The following is a 17,601-nucleotide window of genomic DNA, read 5'->3' as shown; positions in this document are numbered from 1 at the left end:
CTCCTTCCCTGGACTCTTTCTCCTGTTCTTTTATAGCTTGAGTCTCTCTCCTTCTCCCATTTTTTTCGTGCACAGTGCCTCCAAACTCCATCCCCTCTTAAGGAAATCAGCCAGGCCTCAGATGGAGCTGTTGTCCTGACAACCTAAAGGCACATCAGGCTTTCATTGAGGCTGGCTGCTGCTGAAGGGGGCAGTTGTGCAAAGCGAGGGGCCACGCTGAGGGGAGGGCGGAGGGATGACGTGGAGGGGCTGCTGAAACCCGTGGGGGCGGGGGGAGGTGCTGAGCTGAGGGAGGGAGGGACTGGAAGGAGAAACAGGAAAGGGAGGAGGGGGAGAGAGACTCTGGGCTGCCGCCGCTGCCTTGTGGGTTTCGTTACACTCGCTGGCAGGCTGAGTGCCGGCTCCCTCGCCCGCCTGCCTGGGAAAGTGGGTTACAGAGGGAAGAGGCTCAGCTCAGACACTGGCAAAGGAGCATCCAGCCACCGAGGGACCAGAGAACACCTTCCTTTTTGCCGGCTTCTCGTCACCTTTTTCTAGAGGGTTTTTTATATTTGTACTCTCTTCTTTGAAATTTTGTTCCTTTGACTTTTTCCCATCTCTGCTCGGGTTTTACGAGGGCTTTGTTAAGTCTTAAGAGGGAAAAGAGGCTGAGCCAGGCAAAGAGAGAGGCCAAGTGGAAAGGACCGCAAATTGGCAAAGCCCGTTCTGCCTTTGCCGTGGATGAAAGCCCTCTGTTTGTAAAGCCCTCTCGGCGCGAGCAGCACGCGCACACCCTCCAGAGTCGCCCGCGACCCGCACCTCGGCGTGGCCACCATGGTCGCTAGAGTTCAGCCCGATCGGAAACAGTTGCCGCTGGTCCTACTGAGATTGCTCTGCCTTCTTCCCACAGGACTGCCCGTTCGCAGCGTGGATTTTAACCGAGGCACCGACAACATCACCGTGAGGCAGGGGGACACGGCCATCCTCAGGTAGGGCTTTCGGGCAACTTTTCTGCTGCGCGCGATTGTGTGTGTGTGTGTGTGTGTGTGTGTGTGTGTGTGTGAGTGAGTGATCTCCTTGAACTCCAGCTCCTGATGCTACAGGCTTGTGGTGTGTGTGCGTGCGTGCGTGTGTGTGTGTGTGTGTGTGTGTGTGTACACGCGCGCGCATATGCCTTTTACCGCCGACTGGCCAAGGTATCTGCCAACAAATTTCAAGGGGATTTTGTTCCCTGTCAGGGATCAGCAGGGTTGGTTAAACGTTGTTTGGATCTTGGGGTCTTGTTTTTCTTACTGAGAAAGCCTAACTTCATCTATGTTGGTGACATTTGGGCAGTGTTCTTGCTTTTGTAATCGCAGATGCTTTGCACTTAAGAGTTTTGTTGGGGTTCCTTAACTTGGGAAAGAAGAGTTGTTAAATTATGGCTCTCAGAGAGTGGTACACAGTATTGCATTCTCCTTGGGGTGTGTGTGTGTGTGTGTGTGTGAGAATACCTACGCACATCAAGGCTCTCACTCTGCCCCAGCAGTGGTTCGGATAGGAGACTTTCAGTAAGGATTTTCTAATTGACATCCAGGGCAATAAATCAATCTTAGAACTTTGGTTGGCTACTGAGCCTTTTCTGGAATGTGGATAGAAATTAACACAAGAATGAAGAGAAGGGGGGAAAAAAAGGAATTTGCCAAATCACTGATATTTAAGAATAGGAGTGTTAAGCACAGAGGTTAGGAAAGCATTAACCTGGCATAAAATGGATATTTCAAATTGATTATTGACCTCAAAATTTTATCTCTGTGCAGCTCTGCCAAACTCTGAAATGTAATTTGGGATTGAAATTTGGAAAGGAAGAGTACCAAGTCCTTGGGAGTTTGACCCCTATAAGGGACAGTGAGCTGGAGAAACTCAGATGAAACCTAGCTGTGATTCTATTTCTCAAAAGCTCCAAGCTTGTTTTTCTGTGTATCTTCTTCCTCTCCCCTCTCCACCCATTGTATGTACCCCTTGTCCTTTTTTTTAGAGCTTTCCTGAATTTCTATCAGGTACTTAAATAAATAAATGAATAGAAGAAGAGAAAATGTTCTCCTTGGAGAGCCTTTAAAATCTCATTCCATCCAAATAAAATGACCTAGTGTCAGTCTGTCTATCTAGCTAATATTGCTTGTTGTGGCAATAAAAAGCAGTGTCCAATAGAAGGTAAACCTCTAATCTGTGTGCAAGGAGCTGATAGTGCATAAACCCTGGGGCATCAGGGAGCAGTTCTGTAGCAGAGCTGCCTACAGCAGCAAAGTTTTCTTTCCTTTTCTCAGAAATAAATTTGGTTGGCTGTCACAGTGTCCTGCTTTGGGATCTCTTGCCTTGTTAGAGAGGAATGTGTGTGTGTTGTGCGTGTTGTGGTGTGTGTGTGTGTGTTTCTGTGGACTGTAAAAACCAAGAAAATCCTAATGTGTAAGTACTCCTTTCTTCATTTCCTTAGTATTGTGAACCCCTAAATCCTACTATCCAAAGTATATTTTCCCTCCTAGGTCTCCAGCCCTGTAAAACCTGCATGTGTGATTTATCCACATGGAGTAATAAGATTTATAGAGTAATTTATCTGTTTGCAAACAGATTTGGACATGATGCAGAAAATGTTTTTTCAAACACATAAGCATGCCATCTCAACTGCTAGCATTCACATTCCCTAACACCATTAACCCTTTGCAAGTGAAGCACTCTATGTAAATTTATGCTATCCCTGGAAAGATTTGTTTTCACTGACTATAAGACTGAATATGGGAAAAGTGAGTACCTGGGGTGTATAAGTTTCTGTGTCAATGTTCACGAACTTTGTAAGGCCTTTCTAAGTCAGCATCACCTATATCTTAAGCTATAGTCATCAAAGGGTTAGATAAGTATCTAAATGTTAATTCAGAAGGAAAAAGGTATTCTTATATTTTCACACTTTATATGCACAGAAGTCTATGTCTATGAGAGGCACTCTTATTACCCGTATATCTCTATGATATATGCATGCTTCTTTGTGTTTGTGGCTCAAAAGAAATGGAGTTTTTAAAGCATTACTTTTTAGTAGACATTTCAGGGTGGAAATAGAGGGGGCAGGTAGTAAGAATAGAGAATAAATACAGAAACAGTTATTCTCTGGGAAAGAAGATAGACAAACAGAGCATGCAAAGAAGTCACCTGTGAGAGTCCATTGCTTTCCTGGACCTCACCTAATGTGCCCTCTTTTTTACTTCCTTTGCCTTGGACAAGTCTTTGCTTCTGGGTTGGTGGAGCTCTATCAGGAGTAACTATGAAAAGAGTTCCCTTTGTTTTCTTAGCTGACCTTCTTCTCAATCTCTTTAACTGAGTCCAGTAAGCTCTGTGGGTCAGTTTCCTGGTGAAGAATGGCACTCTTGCTGTCTGTTTACAAGTCTAGCCTGGGAAAGGCTTGCTTCCACTTTATTTGTGACATTTCACTGGGAGCATGAGCTTCCAGGGGAGGAGAGGAAGGAGAATTTGATTCTTTGGAAGCCACAGTAGCTCTTTGGCACTGAGAAAGTGAAATGGCAAGGGGGAAAAGATCCTCCCTCAGTGAGTCTGTGGCCTGAATGATCTGAAATGGCAACAAGAGGCAAGGGGGATTTGAAATTCTGGTGCTCCAGTGATGGGACTTTGACTAACTGTCCCCAAAACATTTACCTTCACCATGTAGGTTCCATGAAACAAGTGTTTTTTGGGGGGCAATTGATTCTTACTTTTGGGTAATTATGGTCGTTCATGTAAGTGTGCATCTTGAGAGGAGAGAGTATACTAGCCTTGGGGTCTTGCTCTGTAATTTCTGTCTTTTGGGGAAAAAAAGAAAGACTATAGACTGAAGGTGACAAAACTAGATGGAAAGAGAATCTCATGTGTCCCAACCTAACCCTGTTGTTTCCCAGAAGAGATCCTAGATGTTTACGAGCTCCTTTATGAGATTCTTTAAAAGATAAAGGAAACTGCAGCACCATCTTCCATCTCAAAGGCAAAAGAGCAGTGTGATTCATAGACCAGTGGCAGCAGCAGCAGCACCTGGGGCATCTTCCTAAATCTATAGAACCAGAACCTGTATTTACATTTGTAACACCGTGAAGTATGAGACACATCTAACCACAGGACTTTACTTGCAAGGAAGACTCAGTTGCTTTTCTGAACAGGGCCCACCTGCCTCACTGCCACTCCCCTACTCCACCAAGTGTAGGAGTTCATCAGTCACTGGGCAGGTTTCTAGCACTGGTCCTTCCAACCCTCTATCCTTGTACATGAGCTCCCATAGAGATTCACTTCCTGGTTAATCTTGGCAGGTTGAAACCGCATTGCTCTACTGATAAGTTAAGGGAAAAGTGGAAACAGTGTTCCAATCCAACCTTTAAAATTTCATTTTTAACAGTCTCACTGACGATATTTTCAATATGAGCAGCAAATGTCTGGAAAAAATATTTATAAAATAATCGATCCCAATATATCTGCTCATAAAGTAACTTTGTAAAAATTACATATATATGCCTATTTGGACATGCTGCTTAAGTGCATATAAGATAAAATGCAGAGGCTCCACACCTGTGTTGTAACTTTAAATATTTTAAATTTGAGGTATTGAAATTGCATTTATTTCACAATTCTGACCCTATTTGATGTTTTCAGGATATTGTAATACCTTTTATAGTGATAACATTTTTCCCATTTAAGTGTAAATGTACCTAAGAAGTGTTAGGTATAAGAAACTAAATACCTAAGTTTAAAACAGTTAAATTTTTAGTTTTTCAAAAATTCTTGGTCTTTATTTCCTTATTTGTTTCTACAGTAGGGGAAAAAGAAGAAACAATACAAAAACTATGATTATTTGACAGTAAAATGTAAAAATTTTGTGCAAGTTTCAAAGGAAAAATGGCTTCTTTTCTATAAAGCATCTGGCACGCCTACATTCACAAAGGAACTGTCAACAATCGGACAAACTCCTGACACAATATGTGTTTTTCTACCACTTATAACTTACTATTTGAAAACAAACTTTGTGGGCATGGTAGTCTACAGGGAGAGTTTGTGACAGTTATGAAGTTTTCTTTTTCTGTAATTAAATCAGTAAAGGTAATCAGAATTTATAGGTAATGACTGATACTTTAAAGATCATTCATTACCCATTAAATTCTTTATCAAATATATTTGGTGAATAATGGAGTAAAGCATGCTATATATTGTCTAGGAATATGACATATTATATCCATTTTTGAAAGATGTTTATGCACTTGTATCACTTGCTGTCATTTATGTCCTGGGGAACAGAACAGACCAGTCTCATGTGACAAATACAAACTGTGATGATTGGTGTTTCTGTAAGTATGAAACACGTACACACTTACAGCACATATTAGAGTGGTTCTATGTAATTTGACTTTGAATGACTTATTTGTCAAATTGTGTAGCAAACAACCAAAGATGACTGACTCATCTACTAAATCAGTTGGTGAGAGTTAAACATCTGTGTTTCTTGAAGCTGCTTCAACATAATAGTAAACTCAGGCAAAAGAAGGATTAGTGCATTTTGCTGTGGTCTCTGAGAGCTCCAAGTACAAGTAGCTGGGGCTTCACCTGATGGGAAGTTGTCTGTGTGCTGGTCCCCCTCGCTGTCATCACTTGAGCCCTAGAGAGCCCTCCCTTTCAGGCCACTACTTAAGGCTTATAGCCCTTTGCCCTGTTCGTTTGTGAATGTCCTACCTGTTAGTTTGTACAACTTAGAAGAGCTGGGCTCTAATTTTGGATCTATCCTTGCATGCTACATGACTTTGAGAAAATCTCTGAAATATTTTGAGCTTTAGTTTTGTTCAAAAATGATAAAGTTACCTATTGTAGTTACTCTGTGGGGTTGTTTTAAAGAGCTCACAAGAGATAAAGTAGTTCCGTTTGGTGAACTGTAAACTGCTACACAAGCATAAAGTGTTAGTGGTTTTCCAACCACATGTAGCCAGTTGTTTAGACTTTAGGGAGCTCTTTTTTTCAGACAGTGTTTCTCAAACTTGAAGGTATATCCAAATTACCTGGAGTGCTCATTAAAAAACAGGTTACTTGGCCCTTGTCTTCAGAGTTTCTGATTCAGTAGTTCTCTGCTAGGGGCTGAAGTTTGCATTTGTGGCAAGTCCTCAGATGGTGCTCATGCTGAGGTATGGGGCCACACTTTGAGAACCACTGTCTCTTGCTTCCATAAGTGTGTTCTGCAGATGAGCATCTTCAGTATTGTAGAGTCACTTGTTAAAATCCAAAATCTCAGGGTCTGTTCCAGACCTACTGAATCAGAATCTGCATTTTAACAAGATCCCAAGTGATTCATAAACATACTGAAGTTGGAGAAATGCTGCTTTAGAGAGTCCACAGCCATGGCCACACATTACTCTCTACAGGGGACCTTTTAAAAACTAATGAAGCTACATATCCCTACTTTCAGTATCCTGATTTAATTAGTTTGGGGTTGGGCTTGGACATAGGTGTTTAAAAAAATGATTCTGATATGTACAGAGTTGTGAACTGCTGCTTTACTTGTTGAAAAATCTCTTTTACAAACCTTGTTCAGGGGCAACGCTTACTTGATAGGTACTAAAAAATTATAGTCAGGTTGTGTGGTTTGGGAAATATTTCAACAGCAAAGATGTACAAATTCAATTGGAAGAGAGAAAAGCGATCATCATAGATCTATTTCTTTACTACACAATCTCATCTCTCCAATGTCATGGGTAATGGAGTGACTTTATTTTAATATGGATGCATATTTACATAATATCTATTGGAATAGCATTAAAGCTCAATTTTTTTTATTCCTGTTGTCTTGTGTTCTCTCTTTCATTTATATTAAACAAGACACAAAAGATACAAAACAGTTTTAGGTAGGTATTTTTTTTGATGGGAAAAAACAGACTATATTTAGGCAACGAAAATGTCTTCAGTCTTTTTCAAACAGGCTTACTTCTGTGTACTTATGTTGTCATATTTGCCACAAAAATGATTTAGAAAATAATAGCTACATTGTTGTAGAATTCATCTCAGCTTTACATGGTGATCAGTCTTTAGCTAAAACTTATAGACAAGTGTTTATGTCAGAGAGTTTTTTATCAAGGATATAATAAGTTCAGAATGTTCAACAAGTAGTCTTCCCTCAGTATCTGCGGGGGATTGGTTCCAAGCCCCTCCTTAAATACCAAAATCTGCAGATGCTCAAATCCCTTATATAAAATGGCGTAGTATTTGCATATAACATATGCATATGCCCCAGTATACTTTAAATCATCTCTCGATTACTTAGAATACCTAATACAATGTAAATGCTATGTAAATAGTTGTAAATAAAATGTAAATGCTATGTAAACAGTTGCCAGTGCTCTGGCAAATTCAAGCTTTGCTTTTTGGAACTTTCTGGAATTTTTCTTCCAAATATTTTCAGTCTGCAGTTGGTTGATACAGAGGACTGACTTAGAAGACCAAGATCTAAATAGCTTGAAATAAACTGATCTATTAAATCAGTATAACTGACAGTTAGTTGGCCTACTACACAAGTTCTTTTTATGATCAAATGAGATATTATGCATCCAAGTGTTCTGTAAACTATAAAATGGTATAAAATGCAAGCTCTTAATAAGATTATTGTCATTGCATTCACAGTAGGAAATAACTTTTAGAAAATTAGAAGACTTAATAAAATAAGCCTTTTTATTTTTATTTCTGTGGTCAAGGTTGGTCATTTGCTCTAAGATGTTTGTACCATTTTATTTCAAGTCCTTTAAAGTCATCCATATCTTAGAGTATAGCTGAGTTTGTTATCAGGAGTGCAGGGTGAGCGAACACTTTTTTGTAGTCACCTGTAATCAAAACAATCTCTAGTTAATGAGTGATTAACCTTCACAGAAGAAAGCATTTTGCTTCAGATTTTGTGAATTACTATAGAATAAATTTGTAGAAATTTAGACTAGGAAAGATCTTGGAGATTAAGCAGTCTGCCATCTCATTTTAAAGGGATATAACTGAGAAGAAAAACATTTAATTGGTTGTCTCAAGATGTGAGTGACAATTTGAAAACTAGAATTCATGTCTCTTAATTCTCATTCCTGTGGAAGTCTTTATTCCAGAGGACCACTGAAATCATTTGTTGATGTTATACCATGATGTGCCACGTTTTACCCCGCCCCCCAAAATGATGCTAAATATGTCTCTCCCTCTCCCTTCACCTCTCTTCCTCTCTTCCCCTCTTTCCCCATCCTTCCCCTTTTCTTCTCTTCTCTCATCTCTTCTTCTCTCCTCTCTCATTCCTCTCCTCTCCTCTTTCTCATCCCTGCAAATCAAAGCTGAACTTACCTGTGGAGGATCATCCAGGTAGTGCTGATCAAGGAAGACTTTTTTTGGGAACTGCTGTATCTTTCCCATGTTCACTGTCTTAACCAAATGGATTTTCTTTTCTTTACTTGCAGCCTCCATCGTATCATATTCGCAAAGCCATTTTTGTATTTGGCAGGGATCTCCTGGCCTCAACAACTTTTTGTTTGTTTGTTTTTAATTACTTTCCCTCTTGCTTCTGATACCTCTTCTGTTAGATTTCTTGTCTGAATTCTCAGCCCTTTGACCCAGTCAGTACTGGTCTTGGGTCCTGAAACTCTGCTGCCTTCTAATTGTTACTTATGACCTTCTGCCTGGTCAAGTCTCCTATGAGTTGTCCCTTTTAGAGACCCTGACCAGGATGGCTACAGTGAGGTTGTGGGCCAAATCTCTGCTTTCAGTTGGCAGACTTTCCTTTGCACAGACTGAAAGGGCACTCTGCACATGGAAGACACTGCAAATTGTATACAAGTCTTTGAGGAAGGTAGAATTTTATTTTCTAATTTGTACAAACATTACTTTGGTCTGACAGTTGGGACTGATGGTGGTAAACTGGAAGGAACTGGACATAGATCTATCCATGTCTCTTGGAATGGTGGAGACACAACATGATAAGCCCTGTGGCAGGTGCCTGGGGAGTTTCTGGTGGGACATGCAGAACAAGGCCTCATGAAGCTTTCTTAGCAAGTGGGTGGTGGAGCCAAGGTAGCTACAACATGTTACACCAAGTAAAGGGCAGAGCACAGTGAGGGGAAAGTAACAGATCAGTGGCTTTCAGTGGGTCCCACAGGGAGGCAGGCAGGTTTTACCGGGCGGTCTTTCAGCTCATGGTAAAGACTCAGTCTCAAGGCTGAGGCTCAAAGAAAGAACACAGTCTTTGGGCTAAGGGCTGGCTTACGCAGGGCAGAGTCCTTAGTAATAAAGGCTATTCCCCAGACATATTACCAAGATAGGTAACTTAGTCAAGGAGTAAAAGACAGGGATATAATTTCTCGAACTGAAGCCCTGTGTCAAAGCTATTGTAACTAAGGGGTGACATGGAGATACATCTCAGAGCACTGAGCCCCATCTTTTAAAACTCTTGCTGTATAAGTTCAGGATCACTAAACCTGGTCCAGCTTTGTGTGGTAAACATGGAGACAAAGGTCTGGAATGAAGTAGAAATGGATACTACTTGCTTCTTTCTGCTATAGATAACGTTACTGGATTGCATCTTTAGTCTACTTAGACCTTCCAGATTCCAGGTAGTTAGCAGAACCATGGACCCGAGCTCACCTGACTGTCCCAGGCCTATTGTTTTTTCCAGTATCAATCTAGAAGTGTTGCCAGATCCTTCAAAGGCTTCCCATCATCTGCAACATAAAGCCAGAGGTCCTTAGCTTGGAAAACTCTCCATGATCTGCTACCTCATTGTGTCCACTAATTCAGAGCCACTTATAGCCTGTGCTCATGAGCATGTGAGTGAGTGTGTGCGTGCACACAGTGCTGGCTCTTACCTTTCTTCATGGTGCTTTCTCTCCCTGGAACCTCCTCTTCTTCCACTGCACCCCTCCCACCATACTTCTTTGCTAGGCTACTTCCTAGGTTCAAGGCTAGTTCTGGTGCTAATTCAGGTAATCTTTCCTAATTTTCCCAGAATGGGCTAAGTACCCTATTTATTGTTGCTAATAGCCCCTCTGCATCCCTTCCTCCCAACCCCACCCCAAAGCTTAATTTAGATATAGTTGACAAACAAAAATTTATATACTTAGGGTGTACAATGAGAAGCTTTGATATATGTATACGTTGTGAAATCAATACTAAAATCAAGTTAATTAACACATTCATCTCACATCGTTATCTTTTTGTGTGTGTAGTGAGAACACCCAGATTTACTCTCCTCCTAGCTAACTTTCAAATATACAAGGCAACGTTATTAACTGTAGTCACCATGCTATACTTGCGATCCCCAGAACTTAGTCATCTTATAACTGAAAGTTTGTACCCTTTGACCAACATCTCCCCATTTCTGCCACCACTCAAGCCCTTGGTAATCACCATTCTACTTTCTGCCTCTATGACTTTGACTTTTTTAGATTCTGCATATAAGTGAGAGCATGCAGAATTTGTCTTTCTCTGTCTAGCTTTTCATTTGGCATAATGTCCTCCAGGTTCATCCACAATATCACAAATGGCAGCATTTTCTTTTTTATAGCTGAATAATATTCCATTGTGAGTGTAAATAGATATAGGTCTCACATTTTCTTTATCCGTTTATAGATCAGTGAATGCTTAGGTTGTTTCCATATCTTGGCTATTTTGAGCAGTGCTGCTAAGAATACAAGAGCACAGATATCTCTTGGAGATACTGATTCCATTTCCTTCAGATATATACCCAGAAGTGGGATTACTGCAGTATATGCATACCTCAATGTAGCATTTACTACACTTAAAAAATTATATTCACATTGCTTCAGATGTACTATTAGCCCATCAAAGGCCTTATCTACTTTACATTTTCATCCCAGAATGTAGCTTAGTACTGATAGATGCTCAGATAAATATTTGCTGAGAGACTGAACTGAACAGATGACTGAACAGGTCATACTATAAATCAAGCAGAGGATAAGTTGATTTTTAAAAGAGGAAACAAATTTGAAGGAGACATGGATGAATCATGCAAGATATGTTAGTAGTAAAATCAACCACCCCTGGAGTTACTGTGAATGTGGTGAAGAAGGCATAGTGGTAAAATTAGAGATTGATTCTTTTCTGATCATTGGTGGGGTGAATGAGGGTATCTGGGTAGAAATACTGGCTAGAAATACATCATTTCTCATTGTAGCTACTCTTTTCAAGCACAGCTTTCTAGGGACAGACAAATTTTAAGATAATCCCAAAACTTCAGTCCCAGGGGCCCATACAAAGTATACTCCTTCCTCGGATAGATTAGCAGTTTCTGACAGAGCTAAGAGTCACTCAGTGCTCCTAAAGTGAGGCATTTCCGAGGCATTTCCAGTGTATGAAGAGCTCAGCCTTGCAGGTAGCTGTAAGGGAAGGGATATACCTCCAGGGAGCTGCTGAGGCTTTCTCCCTCTAGTGGTGGCCGTGGGCTTTCAGGGACTAAGTTGGTGATTTGGGAGCAGGATTGTTTTTGTGGCACAGGTATATTCACATCATCTGTTCTACTTTCTTGTGGAATGAAGCAAGGGGCAGATCACTCACATGCATTTGACTCAAAGTACTTATACACACTGAACAATGATGCCTACCTGAGTTTTGCAGTGTAGGATTCATTACTGAGTCCAGAGAAATTCCAAGTTGAATGTATAGTGCCCTTTGTAATAATCCCAAATTCCCTTTTGTATGTCTTGCAGTAATACACAAAGGCATTATTGATATTATGTCAGAGGAAAAATGCAACCCAGCTTGTCACACAATAATGCATTAATATTTATTCCATTATGATTTTTGATGATGCATTTCTATATTGAATGTCTATATTGTAAAGTTATCTAAAGCTGACGACATCCTTTCTAAATTTGTGCTTTAGTCATGCTACTATTTTGCCGCACTACTAAGGAGCAAAAGATACCAGCGAAAGTGATGCGGTTCAACATTGTGTCATGAATAGCCAAATGTCTACATGTGAAAACACTGATTGGGAAAAATAATCAGTTTCCTTATTTTCAATTTTTGTGCTTCTTTGGTCTGACCTCATGCTGGTATATCTATATCAAGGCTGTTTATTTTATGGGGTTTGAGTCACATATGGCTACCAGTTTATGGCTGATCTTCATTTTAGGATAACCGAAGATTGCTGTCATCTTCTGTATGTTCATGATGCATTTGCATGAGCATATCTTAGGATCAGCATTTTCTATTGCTGAATCATTAACTTAGCAGATGAATGGATTTTTCTTGGACTCTCTTTTTGACCTCTATTCTTCTGTCTCTCTCTGGTGACTCTAATCTGATGAACTAATATCTAATATCATCACTATGACCAGGAACTGCCTAAAGTCTATAGAATGTTACTAGATTACAGAAATTTCTAGACTGAATATCAAGAGATTTAGACTTCAATGCCATTAAAACTGTTGTCTGTAAAAAGTTGGGAATTAGCTCGCATAGTCTCAACTCTAAAATGGGTATAATTCCTACTTGCCTCTTAAACAAAGAAGTTGGCCTGGTAAAGTGATACTGTGTTTTTGAATATAGTTGAGTGCATCAGAAGGAATGCATGCTGCTATAAATGGGTTGATGATATGCTCAAATTAAAAAAAAAACTCCTACATTATCTTATAAATGTCATACCATAGGAAACAAAAATATTTCTGCATTAATCCCTTAATCCTTGTATAAAAATAAAACAACTCAAAATATAGTTCTTCTAAAAAAAAAGAGTATTTATTTATATAGAACCTGTTGTGTGAACAATTTGTTTCACAAATGTACTTAATCTATATTGTTTAGATGTGCTTAAACACAAGATTTTTATTTTATTTTTGATTTATTCAGGATATATTTATAATTATATAAAAAATTAAAAGGATGCATTTGCATTTTATACGTACATAAATTTTCCATACACAAAATGTGAATATTATTGTGAACTTGGGTCACAGCACACTTTAATAAGAACCTAATTAATTTGATGCACTAATGATCAGGGAAGTTTATTGCAGAAAACCAGATTTTCTAGGTTATCAAGGATGTGAACATATAAAATATAGAAGAAGCATCACATGATGACTTTCTTAACTGATTTTAGTTAATATGTTTTATTTTTAATTAATCATTACGCAAATGCTAAGATTATTTGTAAGAGAAATCAGACTTACTATTTCTTGTTTCTATTATATATTGGTTATCATATAGTCCCTAAAAAGTAAAGTAAAATCTTATATTTTTCTACTTGTATTAAAGGTTAGAAATTAATCTTAGCTAAGTGAGAAATAACTTTAAAAAATTAAAGTTAATTCTTTGTATTTGTGATCTCAATTCTAGACTAAATTTCTGTTTTCTTTCATTCTCAGTCACCAAAAGATCTATTGATTTGTTAACAAGCCTTCATAAAGAAAATGAGAAACTGGCCACTGTAAGGGAAGAATAAGAATTTAAATTAAATTTCAATTTGTTTATCAAATAAAATGATCATAATTATGCTTTTGTACCCTTTTCAATGTTAAAGACTCAAGGCATGTGAGGAAATGATTAGGGTAATAGAAACAAGTTCAATTATAAGTCTCATATGTATGAAACCTAGGTCACTAAAATAAAAATAACTTGATAGAGTGATTATAGAAATACTATTGCTAACATTTGAATATCTGTAGAAAACAAACTTTTTCACAGTATTGGTGGCACACAATATTGTCCTAGTTATAAATAAAAGGGGAAAATAATATTAAATCACCACCACCAACAACAAAAATATAAATGCTAGAATATTTACAAAACAAGCAGTGATCACCCACAACAGGGGTTCCCTGGGAACAAACTATAGCATGGTAAATACATTTCTTTAAAACAAACAAAATTCCAAACTGGTAGATCAGGGAAATGCCATTCATTCTAAGTATCTGTATTTTGACAGGTTTCTCCTGATAGATTTATTGGTCCATAATGAGCTAGAATTTTTTCAGTTGATTGAATCATCATGCTGAAGAAACCGATTGATGGTAGTAGAGGATTCTCTGTCTATCTTTGGCCATCTTCAATATTTGAATAAAAACACAGGAAGCAAACTTTCTACCAAGTACATGACACAAGATAAAAGGATTTTCTTTGTTGACAAGATTATAAGATGAAAATTGGTGCAAGCTATAGGGAGGCAAATTGCAGCTCTCTATATAAAGGAATGTTATTCATAGATTTGTGTGTTTATACCCTACTTCATTCCAAAAATAAAAAGAAAGAAAAGAAAAAGAAAAATGAAAAAAAAAAGAAAAAAGAAAAGCAAAGAACTTATGGTAGTTTATAATTTAAACAGAATGTAATTTAAATAAGCAGATCAGCTTGAATGATTTTACAAAGATGAACATATATTTTAATGGCATAACGGAAATCACACAGCTTCTGAGCCAGGAAACCTAGCTCCAAAAATTACCTCTACCAATTACCAGCTTTGGAAAGATGGGCAAATCGCTTGTCCCTACTGGGCCTCAACATCTTTATTTATAAAATAAGAATGGTAATTATATTATTTACCTTCTTATCCCAGAAGGTTATTACAAGAATGAAATAAAAAGAATCTACAATTCTAGTTGGCTCTCCATATTGGTGTGTTCTGCATCCATGGATTCAACTTATTGTGGATTGAAAATATTTTTTAAAAAATTCCAGAAAAAATTTCTAAAAAGCAGAACTTGAATTTACCAGAGCATGACAACTATTTACATAGCATTTACATTGTATTTACAACTATTTACATAGTATTAGGTATTCTAAGTAATCTATAGATGATTTAAAATATATGGGAACATGTCTGTGGGTTACATGCAAATATTACACCATTTTATATAAGGAACTTGAATATCTGTGGATTTTGGTACTTGTGGGGGGTCCTGGAACCAATTCTCTGTGGATACCTAGGAATGACTATATACAGTTGACCACTGAACAGTGTGTTGGGGGCGCTGAACCTCAGCTCCATAGAAAACCTGCCTCTTTGTACATGGTTCCTCTGTATCTGCACCTGCAGATTCAATCAACCAAGAATCATGTAGTACTGTACTGTTCACTATTGAAAAAATCCAAGTATAATGGACCCATGCAGTTCAAACACATTGAGGGGTCCACTGTATATGCATATCTATAGGTATATGTGTATTTATTTTATAAATGTCATTTTCTTTTCTGCCGAGTGGAATAGATTTCCTTGTAAAGAAGTAAAGTTTTAGTCATTTTAGTATTTAAGCAGGGTCCAGGTAACCACTACTGAGAAAAGTTGTTAAAAAGAAGAATGCTTTGTGTAGTAGAAGGTTGAAGCTGATTTCTCATATTCTGTTACCATAAATATTCTATGTGTGATATTCTGAATTTCTACTCTAGTTTATTTTGTGTATGTTTATTTTTTTGCTGGTGTTCCTTTATAACTTTGATTGCTTGTAAAGAATTCCATTCAGAAATGGATTCTCTAATCATTTTTCAATGAGTTTTAACATTCATAGCTTTACTACTTTCTTCCCACTGGAAAATTTTCAAACATGTCAAAAGAGAGGGGCTGTGTTTCATTAAAACAGAATATCTATTTAGGTGTTGTAGCTTTCTATATGGGAGAATATCAAAATAAAATCTGGTCTCAGAAAAGATACTTTTTTATATTCATCCAGCTTCATGGAGATAGAAGTTTGATCAAGTCAAATGGTGGCCTCACTGTTTACATCTCCCAACCACCTCTGTTACTTCAGCACACATGTTAACAAAATTCTGCCTGAAGTTCACCCTGTGGCTATCTTCTGCCATCTGAATTTGAAAATTATGAAAATAAGAATTTTTATGTTAACCTTCAAATCTTCATCCTCAAATTCTTGGTCGGCATGGCTCAAATTGTTACCTTGTTTACTTGAGTAAAACATGATGCTACCTCCAAATCCATATTGTGGCTCTCCTCCTATATCGAGGCCTTAGGTATCCCAGCCCTTGAATCTCTCCAGTCCCGGCTCCCTCTGAGCTCTGAAAAGTCTCAGTCATCTCCCCACCTATTTGATGTAAGAACCTCCTCTCTGCTTGTCTTCAGTAGAAAGGGAGTGAGTAGCAGTGGCTGTGGACTTTGCTTATGGGTGAGTCAGTTATTCTTTTTTTTTAATATATTTTTATTGAAATATAGTCAGTTTACAATGTTATGTCAATTTCTGGTGTACAGCACAATACTTCAGTCATATAAGAACATACATGTATTAGTTTTCATATTCTTTTTAACCATAAGTTACCACAAGATACTGAATATAGTTCCCTGTGCTATACAGTATAAACTTATTGTTTATCTGTTTTATATATAGTAGTTAGTATCTGCAAATCTCAAACTCCCAATCTATCCCTTTCCACCCCTTTCCCTCCCTGGTAACCATAAGTTTGCTTTCTATGTCTGTGAGTCTGTTTCTGTTTTGAAAATAAGTTTGTCTTTTTTTTTAAGATTCCAGGATAAGTGATATAATATGGTATTTTTCTTTCTCTTTCTGGCTTACTTCACTTAGAATGACATTCTCCAAGTCCAACCATGTTGCTGCAAATGGCATTATTTTATTATTTTTTATGGCTGGGTATTATTCTATTGTATAAATATACCACAGCTTCTTTATCCAGTCATCTGTCAATTGACATTTAGGTTGTTTCCATGTCTTGACTATTGTAAATAGTGCTGCTATGAAAATTGGGGTGCATGTATCTTTTTGAATTAAGGTTCCCTCTGGATATATGCCCAGGAGTGGGATTGCTGGATCATACAGTAAGTCTATTTTTAGTCTTTTGAAGAATCTCCGTACTGTTTTCCAGTATGGCTGCACCAAACTTAAACATAAGACAGGATACTATAAACCTTTTAGAAGAAAACAGAGGCAAAACATTATCCAACATACATTTCAGCAATGTTCACCTAGGGCAGTCTACCCAAGCAATAGAAATAAAAGCAAAAATAAACTAATGGGACCTAATTAAACTTATAAGCTTTTGCATAGCAAAGGAAACCATAAGCAAAACAAAAAAAACAACCTACAGAATGGGAGAAAATATTTACAAAAGGTGGGACTGACAAGGGCTTAATTTCCAGAATATATAAGTAGCTCATTCAACTTAATAAGAAAAAAGCCAACAACCCAATCCAAAAATGAGCAGAAGACCTAAGCAAACAATTCTCCAATGAAGACATACAAATGACCAATAGGCACATGAAAAAATGCTCAATATCACTAATTATCAGAGAAATGCAAATCAAAAACTATAATGAGGTATCACCTCACACCAGTCAGAATGGCCATCATTTAAAAGTCCACAAACAATAAATGCTGAAGAGGCTGTGGATAAAGGGGAACCCTCCTACACTGCTGGTGGGAATGCAGTTAAATTGAGGAATGGTTTGTTTGTATCATTCCCTTACTTTTCATATCAAGTGCCTTCTCCATAAATAATGAAGCAGCAGAACGTAAATGTCTGATTTTCTGCTCTTACAATTCAGATAGCCTCTGCTGCCACTTAATATGACATCAACCAACAAATGACATCCATCAGTGTATGTAGGTAAACCAAGCTTCCACCTCCTGCTGAACC

General features: G+C 38.1%; 1 protein-coding gene across 3 annotated transcripts in view; it reads left to right on the top strand.

Moving 5' to 3' along the window:
* Positions 1–314: 314 nt before the first annotated feature.
* The window catches only part of LSAMP (limbic system associated membrane protein), a 571,849-nt gene continuing 554,562 nt past the window's right edge, over positions 315–17,601 (top strand). Inside the window, exon 1 of one of the 3 annotated variants that reach the window (XM_032490426.1) lies at positions 315–968. In XM_032490426.1, coding sequence (XP_032346317.1) covers positions 814–968 — 155 coding nt within the window. In that variant the 5' untranslated portion in view covers positions 315–813. The remainder of the gene's footprint in view (positions 969–17,601) is intronic. The other 2 variants (XM_006176532.3, XM_006176533.3) reach the window with 2 other exon arrangements.

Source organism: Camelus ferus, chromosome 1 (genome assembly GCF_009834535.1).
Source record: "Camelus ferus isolate YT-003-E chromosome 1, BCGSAC_Cfer_1.0, whole genome shotgun sequence".
NCBI lineage: Eukaryota > Metazoa > Chordata > Mammalia > Artiodactyla > Camelidae > Camelus > Camelus ferus.
This window is presented reverse-complemented; position numbering and strand designations above follow the sequence as displayed.